At 41.5% G+C, this 23,590-nt stretch overlaps 1 protein-coding gene across 3 annotated transcripts in view; it reads right to left on the bottom strand.

Moving 5' to 3' along the window:
• The window catches only part of eps15 (epidermal growth factor receptor pathway substrate 15), a 177,650-nt gene that overhangs the window by 49,212 nt on the left and 104,848 nt on the right, over positions 1–23,590 (bottom strand). For all 3 annotated transcript variants that reach the window (XM_078561141.1, XM_078561142.1, XM_078561143.1), the window contains 2 exons: positions 14,855–15,016; positions 4,077–4,274 (listed from right to left, as the gene is read on the bottom strand). In XM_078561141.1, coding sequence (XP_078417267.1) covers positions 4,077–4,274; positions 14,855–15,016 — 360 coding nt within the window. The remainder of the gene's footprint in view (positions 1–4,076; positions 4,275–14,854; positions 15,017–23,590) is intronic.

Genomic DNA, 23,590 nt, shown 5'->3' with positions numbered 1-23,590 from the left:
CATGTCAGCTGCTCCTGCAGCACTGTATATAACCACACTGAAAACTTTGAAGAATGGGTTATCATTTACTGAATATGAAATGCAGGAATTAAATATAGTGTTTAATTCATCTCTTCCATATAAACTGGGTCTGTTTTTGTAATTTTAGTGTAATCAGCAGCAGCACAAAAATAAACTATGGAACTCACCCACAATGAATTGGCCTTTATGAAGGGACACACAATAGTACTCAAGGTGTCAGTGTTGAGTTTATCCAAAGAAAGAGATGATGACCCAGGTTAGAACTGCATGCATCTGTATAGTACTATTTATCATAGGGGTTTGTCAACATCACAGATGACTGTTATGTCCACGACTTTTCCATTTAGTGACAGATCAGGTCTTGGGTCTGGTATGGCATGGTTACTTGTATACAAAGCCCTTAACGCCATCTAGAAAATTAATCAGACTACAATCTAAGAAGAATTGAGTAATAATAATCACTCGAATGTCTTGAAAACAGAAGATAGGTGGAACAGCCCCAAAATCGAGTGAATCAATCATCCAGATTACACACAAATCTTTTAAGACAGCATTCAAATTCCATTTATGCTATTCAGTCACACTGATTTGAAACAGACTGACTTCAACTCACTTGAATTTTATTAGTGCTCTAAGAGATTATTTTCTGACTAGAAACACTTCAAAGCTGTGTCCATATGACAACAGGAGAGCATTTCAAACATTCTTTAGTCCAAACCCTACTATGAAGTGCACATTTTTGAGAGGCTTTGACTGCTTCTTTTAATTGCTTGATCTGACAACAGTTTTAGTACAAGTTTAAATTCATTATTTTTATCAAAAACTATGTATTTTATATATATATAGCATTCAGAACTTATATTCACTAAGCAACTGCCATCTAAATAGCTGAACTAACAATTAAACTACTCTGAATACTAGAAAATGAAGAGATTTTGGACAACAGTTTTCATGTTAGAAACAACACAACTAGAAAGTAACACAGCAACTTTTGCCCAATATATCATTCATTTTCAATGAGGCAAACATCACAATAAAATCCAGCTTCATTTATAGCAGTATACAACAGTAAAAACAGAAAAGAACAATTTTCATTGTAAGTCAACAAGGTATAAAATCAATTAATGATCCATGCAAAGGTTTAGAATCAAATGATGCAATACCTAAATATAGGGCCGGTGCAAGAGTATTAGGTGCCCTAGGTGAACCTTCAGCCTTGTACCACCCCACCACCACTTAACTTTTTAAAATGAATACAGTAAAATGACACTAACACTTGTTTCCCCTCAGTCCCACACGCACACAACTGCAAAAAATCGTCAGACTCATGAGTAGTTGTTATCCATTACCTGCCCTCGCTCCACTCTCAGCCACCCACAATTCCTGCTCTCTTGGCGCTGTTCACTAGATTTGCATATTCTCACACCACTCGTGAGGCCCTGTCACGTGTCGCTATGAGATCACCCAGGAGCTTACTGATTGGTTGAAAATGTGCAACTTTAGGTAACTGGCATGAGCGGTGGGAAAGGGGGAGAACCGTGATTGGAGGATCAGTGAGCATGTGCGAAAGGGGAAATGGAAAGGGAATGCTATGGTTGGATGGTCAGCGAGCACATGGCAGGAAACAGGAGGCTATGATTGGAAGATCAGAAATCACCTGGGGTGGGTGCAGAGCGGGGAAAGGGGAAGATATCATTGGCGGATCAGCAAGCATGGAGCAGAAGGAGAGGTTTTGATTGGTGAATCAGTGGGCATGGAGGGGAAGAGGAGGCTGTAATTGATGGATCAGCAAGCACAGAGGGGATGGGATTTATGTCATTTAAGATTTAACAAGCATGCGTGGGAGCTGGGCGGGGCAGTGAAAGAGTTGCTTCAGAAAATTCCAGAGTTTCGTATGCACTTGTGGAAACTTTGGACACTCGTGGAAAGCTGTTCATATCATTTTATAGCTCTACGTAGTTTCAGTTCAGTTTTTTGCCACCCCCCAAATTTTGCTGCCCTAGGCAACCGCCTGGTTTGCCATGTGGTTGCACCAGCCCTGTCTAAACACTTATTTCTAAAGCACTGCTCAGCTCCTTATGAAGAGACAAAGCACTTTACAGCCAATGAATTACTTTTTGAAGTTTTGCGATTGTTGTTTTGTAGGAAATGTGACACTCAGATTATGCACAATATGGTCCCACAAACAGCAATGTGACAAATGTTCAATTAATCTATTTCAGTAGTTTCAGTTGAGAACTGAATGTTGGCCAGAACAGTAAGAGGAGCCCTTACTGCGCTTCTTCAAAAAATGCCATGAAACATTTTCTGACCACCAACACAGGCTGATAGTACCTTTGTTTATGTCTCATTCCTACAATACAACCGTGACTACAGTTTAAAAAGTGCTTCATTGGCTATAAAACGCTTTGAGACATCCAGTAAGAAGTGTTATATAAATGCAAGTCTTTTTTTCTTTCTTATTTCAAAGAAAACAGTCTGACAAGAAACCCGTTAATATTGGACTGAAGTATCATTCGACAGTATGTGTTCAAATTCTGAATGAGCAGTGAATCTTCTAAGTGCTATCAAACTAATACTAATTTCATATTTTTCACAAGCATACAAAAATGATGAATAAGGATGCTCATGGCCAGATATGTAATCCTACATTAGTTTTTGAATAAAATAGTTTTAGAATATGGCTAGCTATCTTCAGCAAGATATGTTGCTCCTGATCAGTATTCCATGACTCCCTGTTGCTTAGGTGCTCTTCTATTCAATATGCCCAGCCTAACACTTCATTTACAGAGAGTTAGGCTATGAGAAGTTTCCATGTTTTAGTGAAAGTGACAACTGTTCTTGGATAGAGAAACATTCCAAGTAATTAGTAACCCTTGAATGGCTGTTGATCTAATTTAATTAGGATATACAGAGTTATCAATTACCTTTTATTTCACTATATCTTCAAAGAATATTGAATGACCACGTCAGTTGGCTTGATGCCAGTAAAGTGTGTTTTCATCTTTGGCAGCCAGTAGAAAAGTTGTATATTTAGAATTTTGGTGACCAGAAGAGAAACTAGGTCAATTGTGAAACTGCTTCATGCTTCACTGGTAAGAAATAAATTTCTATTTTAAAGTTTATATAAAGTGAGTGTGAACGGCATCTTTATTATGTTATACATCAAGAAGGGTAGTAACATGTATGATTTACTGATTTATGTATTATTTTGCTCTGTTACACGTTTTATTTAAATTAGCAATTGAATTAGAGCCCGAGTCTCAGTTTGATAGAACGTACATTAAGTTTGCTTTTCCACAGGAGGAGAATTAACATGATGGCATATGATGTATTCCAGTCACTGGTATAAGAAAAGCTTACAATAGTGTAGAGTTTACGTTATCGGACTTGTATTTGAGAGGCCTGGGCTAATTATCCTGAGAATTTGAGTTCAAATTTCATGGCGGCCACTTTATGATTTGAACTCAGGCATATCAAAGTTCTACAATAATTTATAGCTTTTCAAAAAGATCCACCATCCCATTTTCAGGGCAACTAAGTATGGCAATTAATGCTGTCCTTGACAGCAACACCCACATCTAGAGCATCCTTGTCTTTCCTTTGCTTAGCTAGATACTAGGTAAGAAAGATGCACTTCAGATCGTAGGAGATGCAAGGTCTCCTTACGGGGGTGGTAAACAATATTGAACCAGAGAAAATTTCTAGTATAAAAGACCGAAAACATGGCACCCAAATTGATGCGATAAGGAAACCTTCTTGTATTGGCTAATAATAAGCAATGATTTAGATATGAATTATGAAAAAGAGATTACCCATCTTCAAAGATCACTTAATGTCAGTTTCAAAGGTGGCTCATAAATAAAGCAATAAAGGGTAAACTTATTTTATAAAATTATGTTGCACTATATGAAATTCTCACAGTTTATTAATTTTGCTAGCATGTCTGATATTGCAGCAGAACGAAAAGAACTTCAATATAATTGCAAAAAGCCCTACCTCGCAGACGTGATAAAATAATCTGGTATGATGTGTACAAGCAATAACCCATTTACCTGGTTAATTTCATGGTGGGATGCCTGAAGAGAATTCTGCACAGGCATCAACTGGGTTTGGCTGGCCTCCATACGTTCCCGCAGTTCTGCTGTCTCCTGGTGAAGTCGGATCAGCTCCTCCTGTGCTTTGATGAGCTCCTCCTCACAAGACAATATCTGGGTCTCCTGATCTGAAATTTCAGTCTTTAGTGATGAGATCTGAAACCAAAGTAAACAATAAATATGAACATATAAGTCTAGTGAATACCACAAACATACCTCTTACCCTCTCTTGGATCTTCTCAATGAGAACTGCCAGCATGACATTGACAGTCTCAATTTTTCTGTTCCCTTTACTCACTCTAACCTGTCTCCCTGTGAACTTGCTGCATTCCATTCTGTTAGGTCCTACCCTGCTGTCAAGGGTGATGCTGCTCGTCTGGCGAACCAGCCTCTACCTTGCAGAGACCCAAGTGGCAACTCTCCGACATGTCCCCCTAACTCCACGGGTCCATGACCACATCACTGAACCTCACGCCATCTTCTCCAGGTCTGTCACTGACTTCATTTCCTTTGGAGATCTCCCTCCCATGTCCTCCAGCCTCATAGTCCCCACATCCCGAACAGTCCACTTCTCCCTCCTTCCCATGATCCGCACACAGATAGACCTATTATTTCAGCCTGTTTATGCTCCAGTGAACTGATTGCTTCCTTTCTCATTTATACTTTTCCACTCGTCTGGTTTCTTCCTACTTAAAGAATATGACTCTCTCAATGCCCCCGTCACTTTAACAGTTTCCAGTTTCCTAGCCCTAACCCTCTCCTTTTCACCATCGATGTCATCTTTGTCTACACCTCCATTCCCCACCAGGACAGTCTGAGAGCTCTCCACTTCTTCCTCGAACAGAGGCTCTACCTGCCGCCATTTACCACACCCTTCGCCTGGCTGAACTTGTTCTCACATTGAACAACACTTAGCACTAACTCCACTCACTTCTTCCAAATAAAACGCGTTGCTATGGGTCCTAGCCATGTCTGTCTTTCTGTGGGGTATGTGGAACATTCCTCATACTACTCTGGCCCACTCCTTCATATCTTTTTCAGGTACATTGATGACAGTATTGGCGCATTTCCTGTTCTCAATTGGAACTGAAAATTTTAGTCAACTTGGCTTCCAATTTCCATCCTTCTCTCACCTTCCACATGGTTCCACTCTGACTCTTCCCTTCCTTTCCTTGCCTCCATTTCTGTGGATAGGCTATCAACAAATATTCACTGATTCCCCACAGTTAGCTCAACTACATTTCTTCATACAACACTTCCTGTAAAAATTCTGACATTCTCCCAATCACTCCACCTCCATTGCATCTGTGTGAAGGTTCTACCTTCCATGCCAGTGCTTCTGAAATGTCTTGCTTTTTATAGAGTCATAGAGGTCTACATCACAGAAAAAGACCCTTCGGCCCATCGAGTCTGCGCCGGTCAAACAAGTACCTAACTATTCTAATCCCATTTTCCAGCACTAGGCCTTGTACACCATGCAAGTGCATATCCAAATACTTCTTAAATTTTATGAGGGCATCTGCCTCTACCACCCTTTCAGGCAGTGAGTTCCAGATTCCCACCACCCTCTGGGTGAAAAAATTCTTCCTCACATCCCCTCTAATCCTCCTGCCCCTTACCCTAAATCTATTCCCCCTGCTTATTGATCCCTCCACCAAGGGGAAAAGTTCCCTCCTGTCTACCCTATCTATGCCCTCATAATTTTATACGCCTCAATCATGTCCCCCCTCAATCTCCTCTGCTCCAGGGAAAATAACCCCAGTCTATCCTCTCATAACTAAAACTCTCCAGCCCAGGCAACATCCTGGTAAATCTCCTCTGCACTCTCTCTAGTGCAATCACACCCTTCCTGAAATACGGATTCCAGAACTGCACGCAATACTCTAGCTGTGGCCTAACCAGCATTTTATACAATTCCAGCATAACCTCCCTGCTCTTATATTCTATGCCTTGGCTAATAAAGGCAAGTATCCCATATGTCTTCTTAACTACCTTATCTACCTGTCCCGTTACCTTAAGGAACCAGTGGACATGCAAACCAAGGGGTCCCTCTGATCCTCGGTACTTCCCAGGGTCCTACCATTCATCATGTATTCCCGTGCCTTGTTTGTCCTGCCCAAGTACATCACCTCACACTTATCAGGATTAAATTCCATTTGCCACTGATCAGCCCATCTGACCAGCCCATCTATTTCCTCCTGTAATCTAAGGCTATCCTCCTCACTATTTACCACCCCACCAATTTTCGTGTAATCTGTGAACTTACTGATCAACCCTCCTATATTCAAGTCTAAATCGTTTATATATACCACAAACAGCAAGGGACCAACACCGATCCCTGTGGAACCCCACTGGATACGGGCATCCAGTCACAAAAACACCCCTTGACCATCACCCTCTGCTTCCTGCCCCTCAGCCAATTCTGGATCCAACTTGCCAAATTGCCTTGGATCCCATGGGCTCTTACCTTTGTTATCAGTCTCCTATGCAGGACCTTAGAAAAAGCCTTGCTGAAGTCCAAGTAGACTACGTCAAATGCATTGATCTCATCTACACACCTGGTCATCTCTTCGAAAAATTCAAACAAATTGGTCAGACATGACCTCCCCTTAACAAAACCATGCTGACTGTCCTTGATTAATCCCTGCCTCTCTAAGTGTAGATTAGATTCTGTCCCTCAGAATTGCTTCCAATAGTTTCCCCACTACTGAGGTTAGACTGACTGGCCTGTAGTTCTCTGGTTTATCCCTTCCTCCCTTCTTGAATAACGGTACCACATTGGCAGTCCACCAGTCCTCTGGCACCTCTCCTGTGGCCAGAGAGGTATTGAAAATTATTACCAGCGCCCCTGCTATCTCCTCCTTTGCCTCACTCAACAGCCTGGGATATATTTCATCCGGGCCTGGAGATTTATCTACTTTTAAGCCTGCCAGACCACTTAGAACCTCCTCCCTTTCAATGCTAATTGATTTAATTATATCACAACTGTTTTTTCCTCAACCAAGGATTCCCCACACCATTGCTTGACATGGCCCTCGACTGGGTGTATCCCATTTCCTAAACTAATGCTCTCACCCCTTCCCCTCCCTCCCAGAACCACAATAGATTTCCCTTTGTCCTCATCTTCCAAACCACCAGCTTCCACATTCAACAAATCATCCTCCACCACCTCCTGCATGACGCCACCACCATGGGCATCTTCAACAAAGGGACTGTTGCCTCCATGGCACCCTGTTGGGCACCCCCAACACCCCTCAACATCCCATGGCTCCTTTCCATGCAAGTATAGGAGATGCAAGACCTGCCCTTTTACCTCCTCTCTCCTCACTGTTTAAGGCCCCAAACATTCCTTCCAGGTGAAACAGAAATTTTCATGTATTTCTTTCATTTTAGTATACTATGTTCGCTGATCACAGCATGTTCTGTTTTACACCAGGGAAACCTAATGCAGATTGAGTGACCATTTTTCAAAACACCTCCATTCACTCCACAGGCGTGACCCTGAGTTTCTAGTTATCTGTAATTTAACTCTCCACCTTGCTCTCACACTAACCTTCCAATGAAACTCAAAGTGAGCTTGAAGAACAGCACACACTTGTCCTATTGCCACTCCCTTTGATCGCAGGGTGTCCGGTCAGGGACTAGTCAGGTGTGGGGGGGTAGTCAGGTCTGGTCGGTAGGTAGTTGGGCGGTGGGGGGTAGTCAGATCTCCTCGGGGACGCAGTTGGGAGATCAGAGGGGTAGTCGGGTCGGGTCAGGAGCATGTCAGATGGTGGTGGGATGTGGTCAGGTGGCTGGAGGGTTTCAGTGTAAGTGTAGGGCATCAGTTCTGAAGTTAACCACAAATTATGCGAGGTTTTAATCTGTATGACATTTCATTTAAGTACAGCAGAACTATCCGAAGTGTCCGGCTCTTAACTCAAGGTCAGACACCTTTGTGGAGGGTTCTGGGGAGCAGGGGAATTGCTCATCGGAAGTTGAAACTTCCCAGGCAATTCCCACGTAGGTCAGTGCGCCAGGACTTCTGCAGGGTCCTGACATGCATCTTCGGTTGTACATCTGTTCTCTGACAATACACAGACAGGAAAATTTGGCCCCATATCACTTTTTAAAAGTTATTGGTCTCTATGGGGATCGTAACATATAATTGTATAATAAGATTAATTTCTCAACAAGGTCCCATGGATTGAAATAAAATATTGTAACCGATCTGAAGTTACTTTACTGCATAGAACACACACAGGTTAATTCAACGCAGTTTAAAACTGGCATTAGTTCACAATCCTTGAAACAAATTCAAAAAGAAATTGATAAGATATTTTTGTTCAGTTACAGCTGTTCTTCCACCCTGATCATTAACAGCCATTTAAATGACTGTCAGAACTTGCATTATCATTTCTCTTTCCTTTCAAAATTGACACCCAGGTCAACTTGATACTGATTCTGTTTGAATAATTTATGAGCTGATTGATCATTTGTTAACCAATAAGCATCAAAAAAATTATTATTAGAACTTGGTATATTTTAGCACATTGATATACATCAAACCAAAACATGTTGGCCCAGATCTTCTATTCTCCGGATTGTCGGAGACCAGACATACGACTCAAAATCCACATCACGGCTCCACAGAAGTCTTCCCCCCAACCTGACCCGACTACCCCTCCCACCACCTCACCCATCTGCCACCTTACCCACCTACCTCCCTACCCAATTACTCATACAACCATTTGCCCATTCACCAATATTCACACTGGACATTTAAACTCACCATAAGGCGGGTAGTGTTGTAAAAAGTGGGTGTCTCACATCCCCCAACGCTACAGCACTGCGATGGAGCTCTTCAAGGGATGCTGCATTCCGCATTTCTGGAGAAGCAGGGCTTGGAAGACCCAGCAAGAAATGCAGAGCAGCTCGAGGAAAAGTTCGAGTCGAGCGGCAATCCAGCGATGATTGCCACTCCACGGGAGATCTGGGCCGTTACCCAAATCTACAAAAACTATATTTTGGGCCTGAAATACAGGAAGAAATGTTCAGTCTTTCCTTGAATGACCAGGAAAGCCAATTGAAGGAAGTCAGCTAACCTTTACGGCAAGCATTTGCAGAATATTGTTTACCTCTCAGCCTTAAAAACACCTCACTTGCCTCATCATTGTGTCCCCTGCTGGATCTGAACAAGTCCAGTCACATGAAGCAGTCTGTCCACTATAATTTTTCTAAGGTTCTGCATGATTTACATACGAATATACGGGTTAGGAGCAGGAGTAGGTTACTTGGCCCTTTGAGCCTTCTCTGCCATTCAATAAGATCATGGCTGATCTGACTGTAACCTCTCATCTACCCCAGTAACCTTTCACCCCCTTGTTAATCAAGAACCTATCCAGCTTTGCCTTGAAAATATAAAAGACTGTGCTTTCACTGCCTTTTGAAGGAAGGAGTTCCAAAGATTCACTACCCTCTGAGACAACTTTTTTTTCTCATCTCTGTCTCTTAAATCGGTGACCCCTTATTTTTAAACAGTGATCCCTAGTTCTAGATTCTCCCACAAGAGGAAATATCCTTTCCACATCCACCCTGTCAAGACCCCTCAGGATCTTATATGTTTCAATCAAGTTGCCTCTTACTCTTCTAAACTCCAGCGAATACAAGCGTAGCCTGTCCAATGTTTCCTCATAAGACAACTCACCCCTTCCTGGTATTAGTTTATTAAACCTTCTCTGAACTGCTTCTAATGCATTTACTTCCATCTTTAAATAAGGAGACCAGTAGTGCACACAATACTCCAAGTGTGGTCTCACCAGTGTCCTATACAACTGAAGCATAATCTCCCTACTTTTATATTCAGTTCTCGCAATAATCAATAACATTCTATTAGCTTTTCTAATTACTTGCTGTACCTGCATTTTAGCCTTTTGTGATTCATGCACTAGGACACCCAGATCCCTCTGCATTTCAGAGCTCTGCAATCTCTCACCATTTAGATAATATGCTTTTTTTATTCTTCCTGCCAAAATGGAGAATTTCACATTTTCCCACATTATACTCTATTTGCCAGATCTTTGCCCACTCATTTAAATGGTCACTTTGTAGCCTCTGTGTGTCCTCTTCACAACTTACTTTCCTACCTATCTTTGTCATCAGCAAATTTAGCAACCATACCTTCGGTCCCTTCATGCAAGTCATTTATATAAATTGTAAAAAGTTGAAGCCTCAGCACTGATCCCTGTGGCACACCATTCATTACATCCTGCCAACCAAAAAATGACCCATTCATGGGTACACTTTGTTTCCTGTTAGCTAGCCAATCTTCTAATCATGCCAATATGTTACCCCCTACTCCATGAGCTTTTATTTTCCACAATAATCTTTGATGTAGCATCTTATCAAATGCCTTCTGGAAATCTAAGTGCTGTGCATCCACTAGTTCCCCTTTATCCACAGCACATGTGACTCCTTCAAAGAACTCCAATAAATTGGTTAAACATGATTTCCCTTTCACAAAACCATGTTGACTTTGCCTGATTGCCTTGTATTTTTCCAAATGCCCTGTCATGATATTACACATTTCTTGCTCTCCATAAAACTTCCAGCATTTTCTGTACATCCTTCTTTTGGGACACACAACAGATGATTTCACCAGAGTAAAACTATCATTTTGCTAACACTTTGAGCTAATACACAGGGTTGGGATGTTCAAATCTTAAAAAGTGGGAGGACAAGTTAAAGCTTTGTTAAAAAAAGCCATGTAAAATACATTTAAATGGGTACATATTGAAACTAGCTGCTTATAACGCAATACAAAAATATTTAAGATTTGTTGGTTTACTTTGAATTAAATTCATCATATTTGATCACCTTAACAACGTTATATTCTTCACATGATAATGTTGCCCTTTTAAGGAAGGGAGGTGGGTGAATATTTCCACAATGATCTTAGGTGGGTGCTTAACATTCTTTTAAAAAACTGCTAAAATACTCAACATAAAGGACCAAATTTCTTGCAACTACTGTATTGGTATATTCTATTCACTATGGGAGAATGTGAAATCTAAAATTTGTCTGAAAATGCCTCAACCCTCTGTCTCACTCTCAGTATTGGCAGCTAACGTACAATTCCATCACAGCTCTCATGCTTTCAGCCTACTGAATAATAAGGGTGCTCCCAGAAGTTTACGTCCTACTGTGATTCCATTTTCATTTCAGGACTGAGCTGCGCAATCAATGATTAAAACATATAACCACTGCTGACAGCATCTGTGGAGAGGAAGATATGACTCGTATCAACTCTGTCTTCCTCTCCATAGATGCTGTCAGACCTGCTGAGTTTTTCCAGCTATTTTTGTTTTTGTTTCAGATTTCCAGCATCTGTAGTATTTTGCTTTTATATAACCACTGCTATCATTTATATTCCTGTGACAAGAATCTGTAATCTCGTAACTTCTCCTCTTCTTGTGAGAAAGTGTCTGTATGCTGCTTAGTATTACTCCTCAATTTCAAGAAACACTGGTAAAAAGCAAAAGTATACCCTTCTGTGGTATAGATGATTTGTACACTTATCCATCAAGTCATTAAATCACTTGAACATTCTCATTCTTAAGTCAGTACTTGGTGCGGAGCAGAATTAATTTGGGAAATCTGTGCTGTCTTATGATTAAATAAAAGTATACCACAGTTTTGGGTACTTGAGTGACAAATGAAAAATAAATTAATTATATCAGAATACTGTAATTGCTAATTTGCAAAATCTTGCCAACTGTACCTGTCACCATATATTAGAATGGAATTTGTGAAATAACCAATCACTAATTCTAAATGTCAAGAAACCAGTTTAATCCACTAAATCCCATCAGACAATCTTTGCCTAATTTTCACTAAAATTACTGTACTGATTTAAAGATTATCTGGCAAACAAGACCACAATCAGAAACTTACATTTTAATTAAAATACCTAAAGAACTTATTTCTATAAAATCTGATTGCAAAAGTATTCAACATGATTATTCATCATCAGTGTTCGTACAGATAACACAAAGGAATGCACTTAGATGTACAATATTTAAAAGGTTAATCTACTTTATTAATCCCTATTAACATCTGTGAATGTAACCCAAGTTTGTGTAATCAGTAATAGCAATATTTATATACCACTGGCATCACAGAGGTGTAATTGGTCAGAAATGGATGTCACAATGCAGAATGAGACATTGAAAGAGGCAAAGGTGATTATTTAAGGAGGATCTTAAATCAATGAGAAGGGAGAGATTTAGGGAGGAATTCCCAAGTGGTTGAAGGCATAGCCACCGATGATAGAACAAAGGGTGGGGATATTCAAGAGGTCAAAGTCAGAAGAATGGAGCATTCTGAAGGGGATTTTAGGGCTGGAGTGTGTTGTATTTCGATAGTAAAATCCATAAAGCGATTTAAACATGAGGGTGAGTAGTTGTAATCGGAGATATTGGAGGACCAGGAGCCAGTGTAGGCCATTGGGATAGGAATGTGTGAACATGACTTGGTGTAGCATTGGATAAGGGCAGCTGAGTTTGGGAAGAGCTAAAGTTTACAGAAAATGAAAGCTTACTAAGAAAGGCACTGGAATGTATGGAGGTTAAAAGGCATGGATATGAGTTTCAGCAGCATATGGGTTTAGGCAGGAGCAGTGGGGGTGAAGTTGGGTGGAAGTAGCCAGTTTTTGTGATGGAGTCAAGGTTGTGAATAGCTTGGTTCAGCCTGGGTTCAAACATCCATGCAAGAATATATTTCAGGATGGCAGTCAGGGTTCTGTATGAAATGATTTTTCACAATGTCAATCGATGTTCTATTGGGTAGAACCCACTATATAAAACTGTTGCATAACTTAGTACTAAATTGTTAATGTGGCTCAAAAGGCAAGTAAAGATAACTAGTGCAGTAAACGAAGGTGTCAAAAGGTGCACTAGGAGCACTAGAGGTACATTATTGGAATATAATGAAGGGAGCTATATCCAGCAGTTGGTTGTACCATTGTTAACTTGGAAATATCAATTAGACACTGGATGTCCAAAATGAAGAAGTGGCTCTGTGCCAGAGCACAATCTTTTAACTTACGAATGTTAATGTTCAGTGAAAAAAAGTGTATTTCAGACATAAAGGCCAGAATTTTCATAAGTATGGAAGGGCTCCGCGCCTTCCAAAATGGCACCAGAGCCCAGATTCCAAAAGTCCCGACCCCGAACTCGGCACCCACCATTTTCTACGGTGGAGGGAAATGGACCAAGGGGAATGGAGGAATGGCAGGCTGTACTTTGCACATCGATGATTCGTGGAGGCTGCTGCATATGTAAAGTGTAGTTGCCATAGAACAGATGCAATATTCGTTACTGGGATTTCCAAAACACAACCCATGGATTTTAGACGTTTGAGGTAAAGGTCAAAAGCTGCTGAAATTATCTGGGGAGGTATGGTATCCTTTTGGAGGGGTAGGGTTCTCTTTGGGTTTGTTAAGAGTAGACATAAATGTGTGCAAAAAATGATTGCCTCGGAGGAGCTGTCCAGCTGTAAAATCATTTAAATCCCCAGGCCCTTAAAAAAAATCCATCTAGCTACAGTTGAAAAAATTTCAGTGCTTGCTATTTCATTGTTTGCTGACATAAGCCTTATCATTATAGGATTAGTGCTGCTTGATTGCTTCCACAACCTATCATTGTCACAATGGAGGGCCTGTAAATTCAGTTTGATTGACAGCATCAACAGGTTATAACTAGATTAACTGTCTTTGATGTAGAGCTATGAATACAAATGTTTGCTTTCATATGCGATGAAGTACTTGAAGGAAATGTTTGTTTTATAGGGGATTACGTGCTTGAAGGGACTTAACTGTTATCAATTAGAGTGTTTTTTAAATATGGTGAAGTCTGCTATAGACATTTAGAACTTTAGTTTTTTTTCATCTCAGCATGGCTCCTGAGGCCTGCCCATGGTGGATAATGGGTGAGTTGGCTTAGAAGGCATAAGGACAAAGGGTGGGAGCATAGACTGGCATGAGTTGGCACTAATTTGGCATAGGGGCTATAGCAGGGCTGGGGAACCTGCGGCCCACGGGGAGATTTCAAAATCTGGCCCCACCCCCCACGCGCTGCACTCTGGGCCAGCTGTTACCATGTTCTGATGCCTGAACCTCGGCCACAGTCACCTGAGGCCCAGGCTGTGGGCAGAGAGCGAGGCCTGAGTTCTGGGAACAGGAGCGCAGGGCAGGGGCGGGAAGCTGCTGGCTGCTGGTTGGCTGGTGAACCCGGGGCAGGGGAGAAAGAGAGCTGGACATCCGGGACAAAGTGGGAAAGGAGAGGGAGAGAGAGAGACACACAGGCAAACAGAGTGGGAAAGGAAAGAGAGAGAAAGAGATAGAGTGGGAAAAGGGAGAGAAAGATCGATATAGACAAAGTGGGAAAGGAGTGGGAGAGAGAGAGAGAATGGGAAAGGGAAGCAAGCAAAAGATTGAGCTGAATTTCAGCAGTAGAAGCTGTGCTACTCATTAAGGAAAAGCAAACTCAGCCATTGCATTAAAGCAGTGGGTGAGATGAACATTTCTGTACTCTCACTTAGAAAAAAATAAATTAAGTTGGTTTTTATATGTGAGGGGCCCGCAACTGATATTGTCTATGTTTGAGTGGCCCTTGATAAGAAAAAGGTCCCCCAGCCCTGGGCTATGGGGATGAGGTCAATCACTCACATTATTACATTCACAAACAACTAGGCCCTACCAGCTGTGTCTCTTCAGTACACTTCTGTCTGACGTCATTAAGTTCCTCCTCCAGTTGGTTTTTCTGTTGATCCAAGCCACTGAGCACTTGCTGTACTTGTTGCCTCTGTTCTTGTAACTTTTGGAGATTTGTGCTCTCTTTATCAACTTCATCTTGGAGATCCTGGAGACAGAGTATTCACTTAGAATGAAAACACAATTTATCAACAAAAAAATTGAATATACATGTTTAATGTATATGTAAATGACTATTGTAATCTCAACAGAAATTGAATTTCACTACCTAGAGCAGTTTCTTGAAAACCCATAAGGTATGATACAACTTTGGGCTGAGTGGCCTCCTTTATTGCTGGATAATTCTATGAAACCACAACAACTTACATTTATATTGCACCTTTAAGGTAATAAGATGTCCCAAAGCGCTTCACAGGAGCATAACAAATTGTGAGCATGGGAAATGCAATGCTTGCCTTTTCACCTACTCTTCTTCCACCTTCAAGAGCTCCAAACATTCCTTTCCCGATGAAATGGCAATTTACTTGTGCTTTTTTCAATTCAGTATATTGTATTCACTGCACTGGTCTCTACATTAGCAAGACCAAATGCAGATTGGGTGATCAAATTACTGAACAACTCCGCTCGGTCTGCCTGAGCTTCCAGTCACTTGTCATTTTTATTCTCCGTCCCAGTCCCACTCTGCCCTCAGCCTCCTTACACTTGGTTAGGCATTTTACAGCCTTCCAGATTAAATAATTAGTTCAATAATTCCAGATCATAATCACTGCACCCATTTTTTTCAAAAATCACCAGCATCCTTTTTGTCATTTAGCATCGCCCCTAGCTAAGCTGTTCCAAGATAACTACAACGCTGGCATTTACCTGACAATGTGGGAAATTGCCTTGATATGTCCTGTTCACAAAAAGCAGGACAAATCTTATCTGCCAATTACCGCCCTATCATCCTCCTCTCAATCATCAGCAAAGTGATGGAGGGTGTCCTTGACAGTGCTATCAAGCGGCACTTATGCAACAATAACCTGCTTACTGATGCTGAGTTTGGGTTCACCAGGGCCACTCAGCTCCAGACCTCATTACAGCCTTAGTCCAAAAGTGGACAAAAGAGTTGAATTCCAGAGGTGGCCTTGACATAAAGGCAGCATTTCACCAAGTGTGGCATTAAGGAGCCCTGGCAAAACTGAAGTCAATGAGAATCAAGGGGAAAGCTCTTCATTGGTTGGAGTCATTCCACGTTATGACGTGCCAGATGATGCGTCCCAGGTGGACCAAGTCATTCTATCACAATGATTTTGCAATTTGCATTTATTATGAGATGTATGAGCTGAATTCAGAAGTAATAAGTCCAGCAAGACCTTTAGAAATTTTAGAAATTAAATTAAAATATTTTTTAACAAAATAAAAGATTTCAAGCACATACACAAGGACATAAGAAATAGGAACAGGAGTAGGCCATTCGGCCCCTCGAGCCTGCTCCGCCTTTCAATAAGATCATGCCTGTCTTGTGTTTCGATTTTCACATTCCCACCTACCCCTGATAACCTTTGCTTCCCTTGCCTAACAAGAATCTATCTACCTCTGCCTTAAAAATTTTCAATGACCCCGGCTCCACCGTCTATAAGTATATCAATGGGAAGAGGATAACCAGGGAAAGAGTAGGGTCCATTAGGGACCAAGGCGGCAATCTATGGGTGAAGCCAGAGGACATCGGTAGAGTGTCGAACGAATACTTCACATCCGTCTTCACCCAAGAGAATGAGGATGAAGGTATGGAACTCGGGGAGAGAGATTGCAAGGTTCTTGAGCAAATTGATATAGGGAGTGACAAGGTATTGGAGGTGTTGGCAGGCTTAAAAGTGGACAAATCTCCAGGTTAGGATGCTGTGTCCCAGACTGCTGAGGGAGGCAAGGGAGGAGATCGCAGGGGCTCTGACACAAATTTTTTATTCCTCTCTAGCCACAGGAGAGGTGACAAAGGACTGGAGAACAGCTAATGTGGTTCCACTATTTAAGAAGGGTTGTAGAGATAAGCCAGGGAACTACAGGCCAGTGAGTCTCACGTCAGTGGTAGGGAAACTTTTGGAGAAAATTCTGAAGGAGAGAATCAATCTCCACTTGGAGAGGCAAGGTTTGATCAGGGATAGTCAGCATGGCTTTGTCAGAGGGAAGTCATGCTTAACAAATTTGATTGAATTTTTTGAGGAGGTGACCAGGTGTGTAGATGAGAGTAGTGCAGTTGATGTAGTTTATATGGATTTCAGCTAAGCCTTTGACAAGGTCCCACATGGGAGACTTATAAAAAAGGCAAATGCACATGGGATACAGGGTAATTTGAAAAGGTGGATTCAAAATTGGCTTAGACTGAGGGTGATGACAGAAGGCTGCTTTAGTGACTGGAAGCCCATGACCAGTGGCATACCACAGGGATCTGTGCTGGGTCCCCTATTATTTGTCATTTATATAAACGACATAGATGACTGTGGGGGGTAGGATTAGTAAGTTTGCGGATGACACAAAGATTGGCCGGGTGGTTAACAGTGAGGTTGAGTGTCTTGGGCTACAGGAAGATATAGATGGGATGGTCAAATGGGCAGATAAGTGGCAGATGGAATTTAACCCTGAAAAGTGTATGGTGATACACTTTGGAAGGAATAATTTGACAAGGAAGTATTCAATGAACAGCATGACACTAGGAAGTTCTGAGGAACAAAGGGACCTTGGCGTGTGTGTCCATAGATCTCTGAAGATGGAGGGGCATGTTAGTGGGGTGGTGAAAAAGGCATTTGGGACACTTGCCTTTATCAATCGAGTCATAGATTACAAAAGTAGGGAGGTCATGTTGGAGTTGTATAGAACCTTGGTGAGGCCACAGCTGGAGTACTGTGTGCAGTTCTGGTCGCCACATTATAGGAAGGATGTGATTGCACTGGAGAGGGTGCAGAGGAGATTCATCAAGATGTGGCATGGGATGAAACTTTAAGTTATGAGGAGAGGTTGAATAGACTTGGGTTGTTTTCGTTGGAGCAGAGAAGACTGAGGGGTGGCCTGATCGAGGTGTACAAGATTATGAGGGGCATGGACAGGGTGGATAGGGAGCAGCTGTTCCTCTTAGTTGAAGGGTCAGTCACGAGGGGACCCAAGTTCAAGGTGAGGGGCAGGAGGTTTAGGGGAGATGTGAGGAAAAACCTTTTTACCCAGAGGGTGGTGACGGTCTGGAATACGCTGCTTGGGAGGGTGGTGGAGGCAGGTTGCCTCACATCCTTTAAGAAGTACCTGGATGAGCACTTGGCACGTCATAACATTCAAGGCTATGGGCCAAGTGCTGGTAAATGGGATTAGATAGGTAGGTCACGTGTTTCTCACATGTCGGTGGAGACTCGATGAGCCGAAGGGCCTCTTCTGCACTGTGTGATTCTGTGTTCTGAGGCAGAGAGTTCCAAAGTCGCATAAACCTCAGAGAAAAAATTTCTCCTCATCTCTGTCCTAAAAGAGCAACACCTAATTTTAAAATAGTGCCCCCTAGTTCTGGACTCACCCACAAGAGGAAACATCCCTCTTGACGTCCACCTTGTCAACACCATTCAGGATCTTGTATACTTCAATCAAATCACCCCTCACTCTTCTAAACTCCAGTGGAAACAAGCCCATTCTGTCCAACCTTTCCTCATAAGACAACCCACTCATTCTAGGTATCAATCTAGTAAACCTCCTCTGAACCGCCTCCAATGCATTTACATCCTTCCTTAAATAAGGAGACCAAAAATGCACACAATATTCGAGGTGCGGTCTCACCAATGCTCTGTATAACTGAAGCATAACATCCTTACTTTTATGTTCAATCCCTCTCATAATAAAGGATAGTATTCCATTAGCCTTCTTAATTACTTGCTGTACCTGACACACTAACTTTTTGTGACTCATGTACTAGAACACCTAGATCCCTCTGCATCTCAGAAGTATGCAGCCATTCTTCATTTAAGTAATACTCTGCTTTTTTATTCTTCCTGCCAAAGTGAACAACTTTACATTTTCCCACATTAACCTCCATTTGCCAGATCTTTGCCCAGTCACTCAACCTATTATATCCATCTGCAATCTCATGTCCTCTTCACAACATACTTTCCAACCTATCTTTGTGTTAACTGCAAATTTAGCTACCATGTCTTCGTTCCCCTCATCTAAGTCATTGATGTGAATCGTAAAAGGTTGAGGCCCCAGCACAGACTACTGTGGGACTCCACTCATCACATCCTGCCAATCCGAAAAAGACTCATTTATGCATACTCTCTGCTTTCTGCCAACCAGCCAATCTTCTATCCATGATAATATGTTACCCCCTACACCATGCGCTTTTATTTTCCATAATAACCTTTGATGTGGCACCTTATCAAATGCTTTCTGGAAAACCAAGTACAGTACATCTACAGGCTCCCCTTTATTCACTGCACATGTTATTCCTTCCAAAAACTCCAATAAATTGGTTAAACATGATTTTCCTTTCACAAAACCATGCTGACTCTTCCCAATTGCCTTGAGTTCTTCTACGTGCCCAGCTATAACCTCCTTAATGATCGATTCTAACAACTTCCCCACAACAGATGTCAAGCTAACTGGCCTATAGTTTCCTGTTTTCTGCCTTCCTCCCTTCTTGAGTAGAGGGGTTATATTTGCTACTTTCCAGTCTGATGGAACCTTTCCAGGATCTAGCGAATTTTGGAAAATTAACACCAGCACATCAACTACCTCATTAACCACCTCTTTCAAGGCCCTAGGATGTAGTCCATCGGGACCGCCCACAGCTCCATCAATTTGCTCAGTATCGTTCCCCGAATGATTTCAAATTCACCAAGTTCCTCTCTCCCTTTCATCTCCTGATTTGCAGCTATTACTGGAACGTTTTTTGTATCCTCTAGAGTGAACACAGAAGCAAAATATTTGTTCATTTCTTCCACCATTTCCTTATTACCTACTATTAACTCCCCACTGTCATTCTCTAGAGGACCAGTACTCACTTTACTTACTCTTTTCCTTTTTAAATACCTGTAGAAACTCTTGTTATCATTTTTTACATTTATAACTAGCTTCCCCTCATGTTCTAATTTCTTTCTCCGGGTTAACCTTTTAGCCATTCTCTGCTGTTCGTTATATTCTGACCAATCATCTGTCCCGCCACTCACCTTTGTGGAGTTGAATGTTTTTTCCTAAAGTTTGATACTTTCCTTAACTTCTTTAGTTAACCACGAACGTTGGGTCCTCCCCTTAGAATTTTTCTTTATAATAGGAATGTACTTATTCTGAATACTTTGAAATATTCCCTTAAATGTCTGCAACTGCTTCTCTATTGATCTATCCTCTAGCCTAGTTTCCCAGTTCACTTCAGCTAGCTCAGCTTTCAACCCCACATAGTTGCCCTTATTTAAGTTTAAGATACTAGTCTTAGACCCATTCTTCTACCTTTCAAACTGGATATAAAATTCAATCATATTGTGGTTGCTGCTACCTAGGGGTGCCTTTACTGAGGTCATTAATTAACTGTCACATTACACAATACCAAGTCTAATATAGCCTGCTCTCTGGTTGGTTCCAGAGCATGCTGCTCTAAGAAAATATCTCAAAAGTCTTCTATGAACTCCTCATCCAGACTACTACTGTCAATCTGATTTTTCCTGTTTATGTGTAGATTAAAATTACCCATGATTATTGCCGTCCCTTTATCAGAAGCACACAATATTTTCTCTTGAATGCTTTGTCCTACACTGCAGCTACTGTTAGGGGGCCTATAGACCACTCCCATTAATAACTTTTTCCCCCTACTATTCCTCATCTCCACCCAAACCAATTCTATATACTGATCTCCTGAACCAAGGTCATCTCTAACTATTGCACCAATGCCCTCTTCGATTAACAGTGCTACCCCTCCACCTTTACCTAGCTTCCTATTCTTCTTGAATGTCATGTACCCCTCAATATTAAGGACCCAATCTTTGTTGTCCTGCAGCCACATCTCCGTAACTGCTATGAGATCATATTTATTTATTTCAATGTGGGCCATCAATTCATTTACTTTGTTATGAATGTTATGGGCATTCAGATAGAGAGCCTTCAGTTTTGTCACCTTTGTAACATCTAGTCTTGATTGTTGATGTATTCTTAGGTTATTTCTCTCTGTCCCTTCCTGCCATTCTCTGACCCTCATTTTTTATATTACTGTTCTGTTCTCCTGTCTTGACTCTACACCTTGAATTGCCACCTCTAATCAAGCTTGATCCCTCACCCCACTTGTTTAGTTTAAAGCCCTACATATGGTTACAATTACTTACTACTATAATAACTCCTAAAATTCCTAATTAACCTGACCCCCAGTTACACCCACTTTAAGGCAACAGTCCAAAATAGATTTTAGATTTAAAACAGAACCAGCAGGTTAACACAATACCCACTTGACAATGGTATTCCAAATGGTTTTCCCCCAACTGCAGTCTCGTTATATAGCAGACTTATGCACAAATGGTTGGAGGCTTCATTAAGGCTATTTCTAACTCCTGTTAGATCTTACATGGCCTTCTCCCACATATCCTTTCATTCTCCTTTATATATGTTTCTCTCTTTTTAATATGTAAATTCTATTGTAGTAATCCAGAGGCCTGTCTTTGAAATTGTATCTTCTGCATAATATAAAAACTTTCATGTTGCCAATATTGTCAGTAACCTTTGCGAAAAAGAAACACACTCCTTATCCTTGCTTATCTGGCTAGATGTAAACAGGCTAAGATTCCTTTTAAATCTAAATCCCTTCATTTATCTAAAAATGCAAATTCTCTTCACACCTTACATGCTAAACCAGCATCCATGTTTACTTATTAGCATGTCAAGCACCTAGATTCTTTTGATGATTTCAAACTTGCAGTCTACTGGACTCTAAATGTAATTAAATCACAGACAGATACAACTATACTTACCCCCATAAACCTACTTCACAATAAACCAGAAAAATATTATGAAAATTAATATACTTTCATCACACTAGCACAAAGGAAGATGGTTGTGATTGTTGGAGGTCTATCATCTCAGTCCCAGGACATCGCTGCAGGAATTCTCCTGGGTAGTATCCAAGGCCCAACCATCTTCAGCTGGTTCATCAATGACCTTCCCTTCATCATAAGGTCACACGTGTGGATGTTTGTTGATGATTGCACAATGTTCAGCACAGACAGTGGCTTGGCAGTACAGAACTTGAATACTGCTATGCATGGTTACGCAAATGGTATTTTCTACCAACAGGAAGCTGCTATCAGTCCAAAAAGACATTTTGCCCACTACACAATTGAGCAACGTCATGCATGAGTTTCAGTGTCAGTGCTTTATCAGGTACGCAGGCCACAGTCCTAATGATTGGGTGATCACATCAAACAGCGTGCAGCTTTTGTTGTTCATAATAGACAGACCATACTCAACCAGACCACGCTTGCAAAAGCCAAAACAAAACATCTGTTAGATGTTATTCTGCAACTGGGCAGGACTTGCTAAACAATACTAAGTGCGCTAACACTTATACTAACAGCCAATTTAAGGGAGATTTAGGGGAGATGGTGGCATGATGGTAATGTCACTGGGCTAGTAATCCAGAGGCCTTGGCCAATGCTCTGGGAACACGGGTTCAAATACCACCATGGCAGCTAGTGGGATTTTAAAAATTCATTTAGTTAAAAATCTGGGATTGAACGCTAGTCTCAGTAATTCCAACCATGAAATTATCATCAATTGTCATAAAAAAATAAACCCATCTGGTTCACTAATGTCCTTTAGGGGAGGAAATCAGCCATCCTTACCTGGTCTGGCCTACATGTGATTCTAGACCCACAGCAATGTGGTTGACTCTTAAGTGCGCTCACGGCCAATTAGGGATGGTATCTAGTGCTGGCTTTGCCACCAACGCCCACATCCCATGAATGAATAAAGAAAAAAAATGAATAAATAAATGATCAGTCAATCTCGTAATATGCCTCACTTACGCTTGCTATACATTCATACTCAGGAACCTGTTCTCTGCAAACAAAAGAAATATGTTTAATCCTTGCACCTTTACTGAATTACCCAGGAACCTGGGAAGCCTATAGTTCCCTGGTGCATACTCCAAGGCAATGCCTCGACCAGAGTCGAATTGCCAACCAATCAGCATCCTGTTCTCCTGCAGTATAAACTGTTGCTCCCTTTGAAATTTGGCACTCTTGCTTTTGTCCGGATGAGTGCAAGCTGAAAAGCTTTGGTGACATATCTCTCTTTTCAGCAATATTTAATGTTCAGTACCATTCGCAACTCCTCAGATAATGAAGCAGTCCATGTCCATATGCAGCAAGACTGGACAACATTCAGGCTTGGCCTAATAAGTGGCAAGTGACTCACAAGTCCCAAGTAATGACCACCTCCAACAAAATTTAACCATCGCCCCTTTATGTTCAATGGCAATACCGTCGCTGAATCACTCACTATCAACATCCAATGGGGTTACCATTGAGCAGAAACAGGACTAGCCATATAAATACTGTTGTGACAAAAGCAGGTCTGAGGTTGGGAATTTTGAGGCAAGTAACTCACCTTCTGACTTCCCAAAGTCTTTCCACCATCTACAAGGCACCAGTCAGGAGTGCGATGGAATACTCCATGGAATTCAGGGACAGAAGTGAGGAGAATGTTTTTCTCTCAGAGTGTCATTAGAGTGTGG

The sequence above is a fragment of the Cetorhinus maximus genome, chromosome 17, assembly GCF_964194155.1.
Source record: "Cetorhinus maximus chromosome 17, sCetMax3.hap1.1, whole genome shotgun sequence".
Taxonomy (NCBI): domain Eukaryota; kingdom Metazoa; phylum Chordata; class Chondrichthyes; order Lamniformes; family Cetorhinidae; genus Cetorhinus; species Cetorhinus maximus.
The sequence above is the reverse complement of the archived record's forward strand: the minus strand, read 5'-3'. Positions and strand labels throughout refer to the sequence as shown.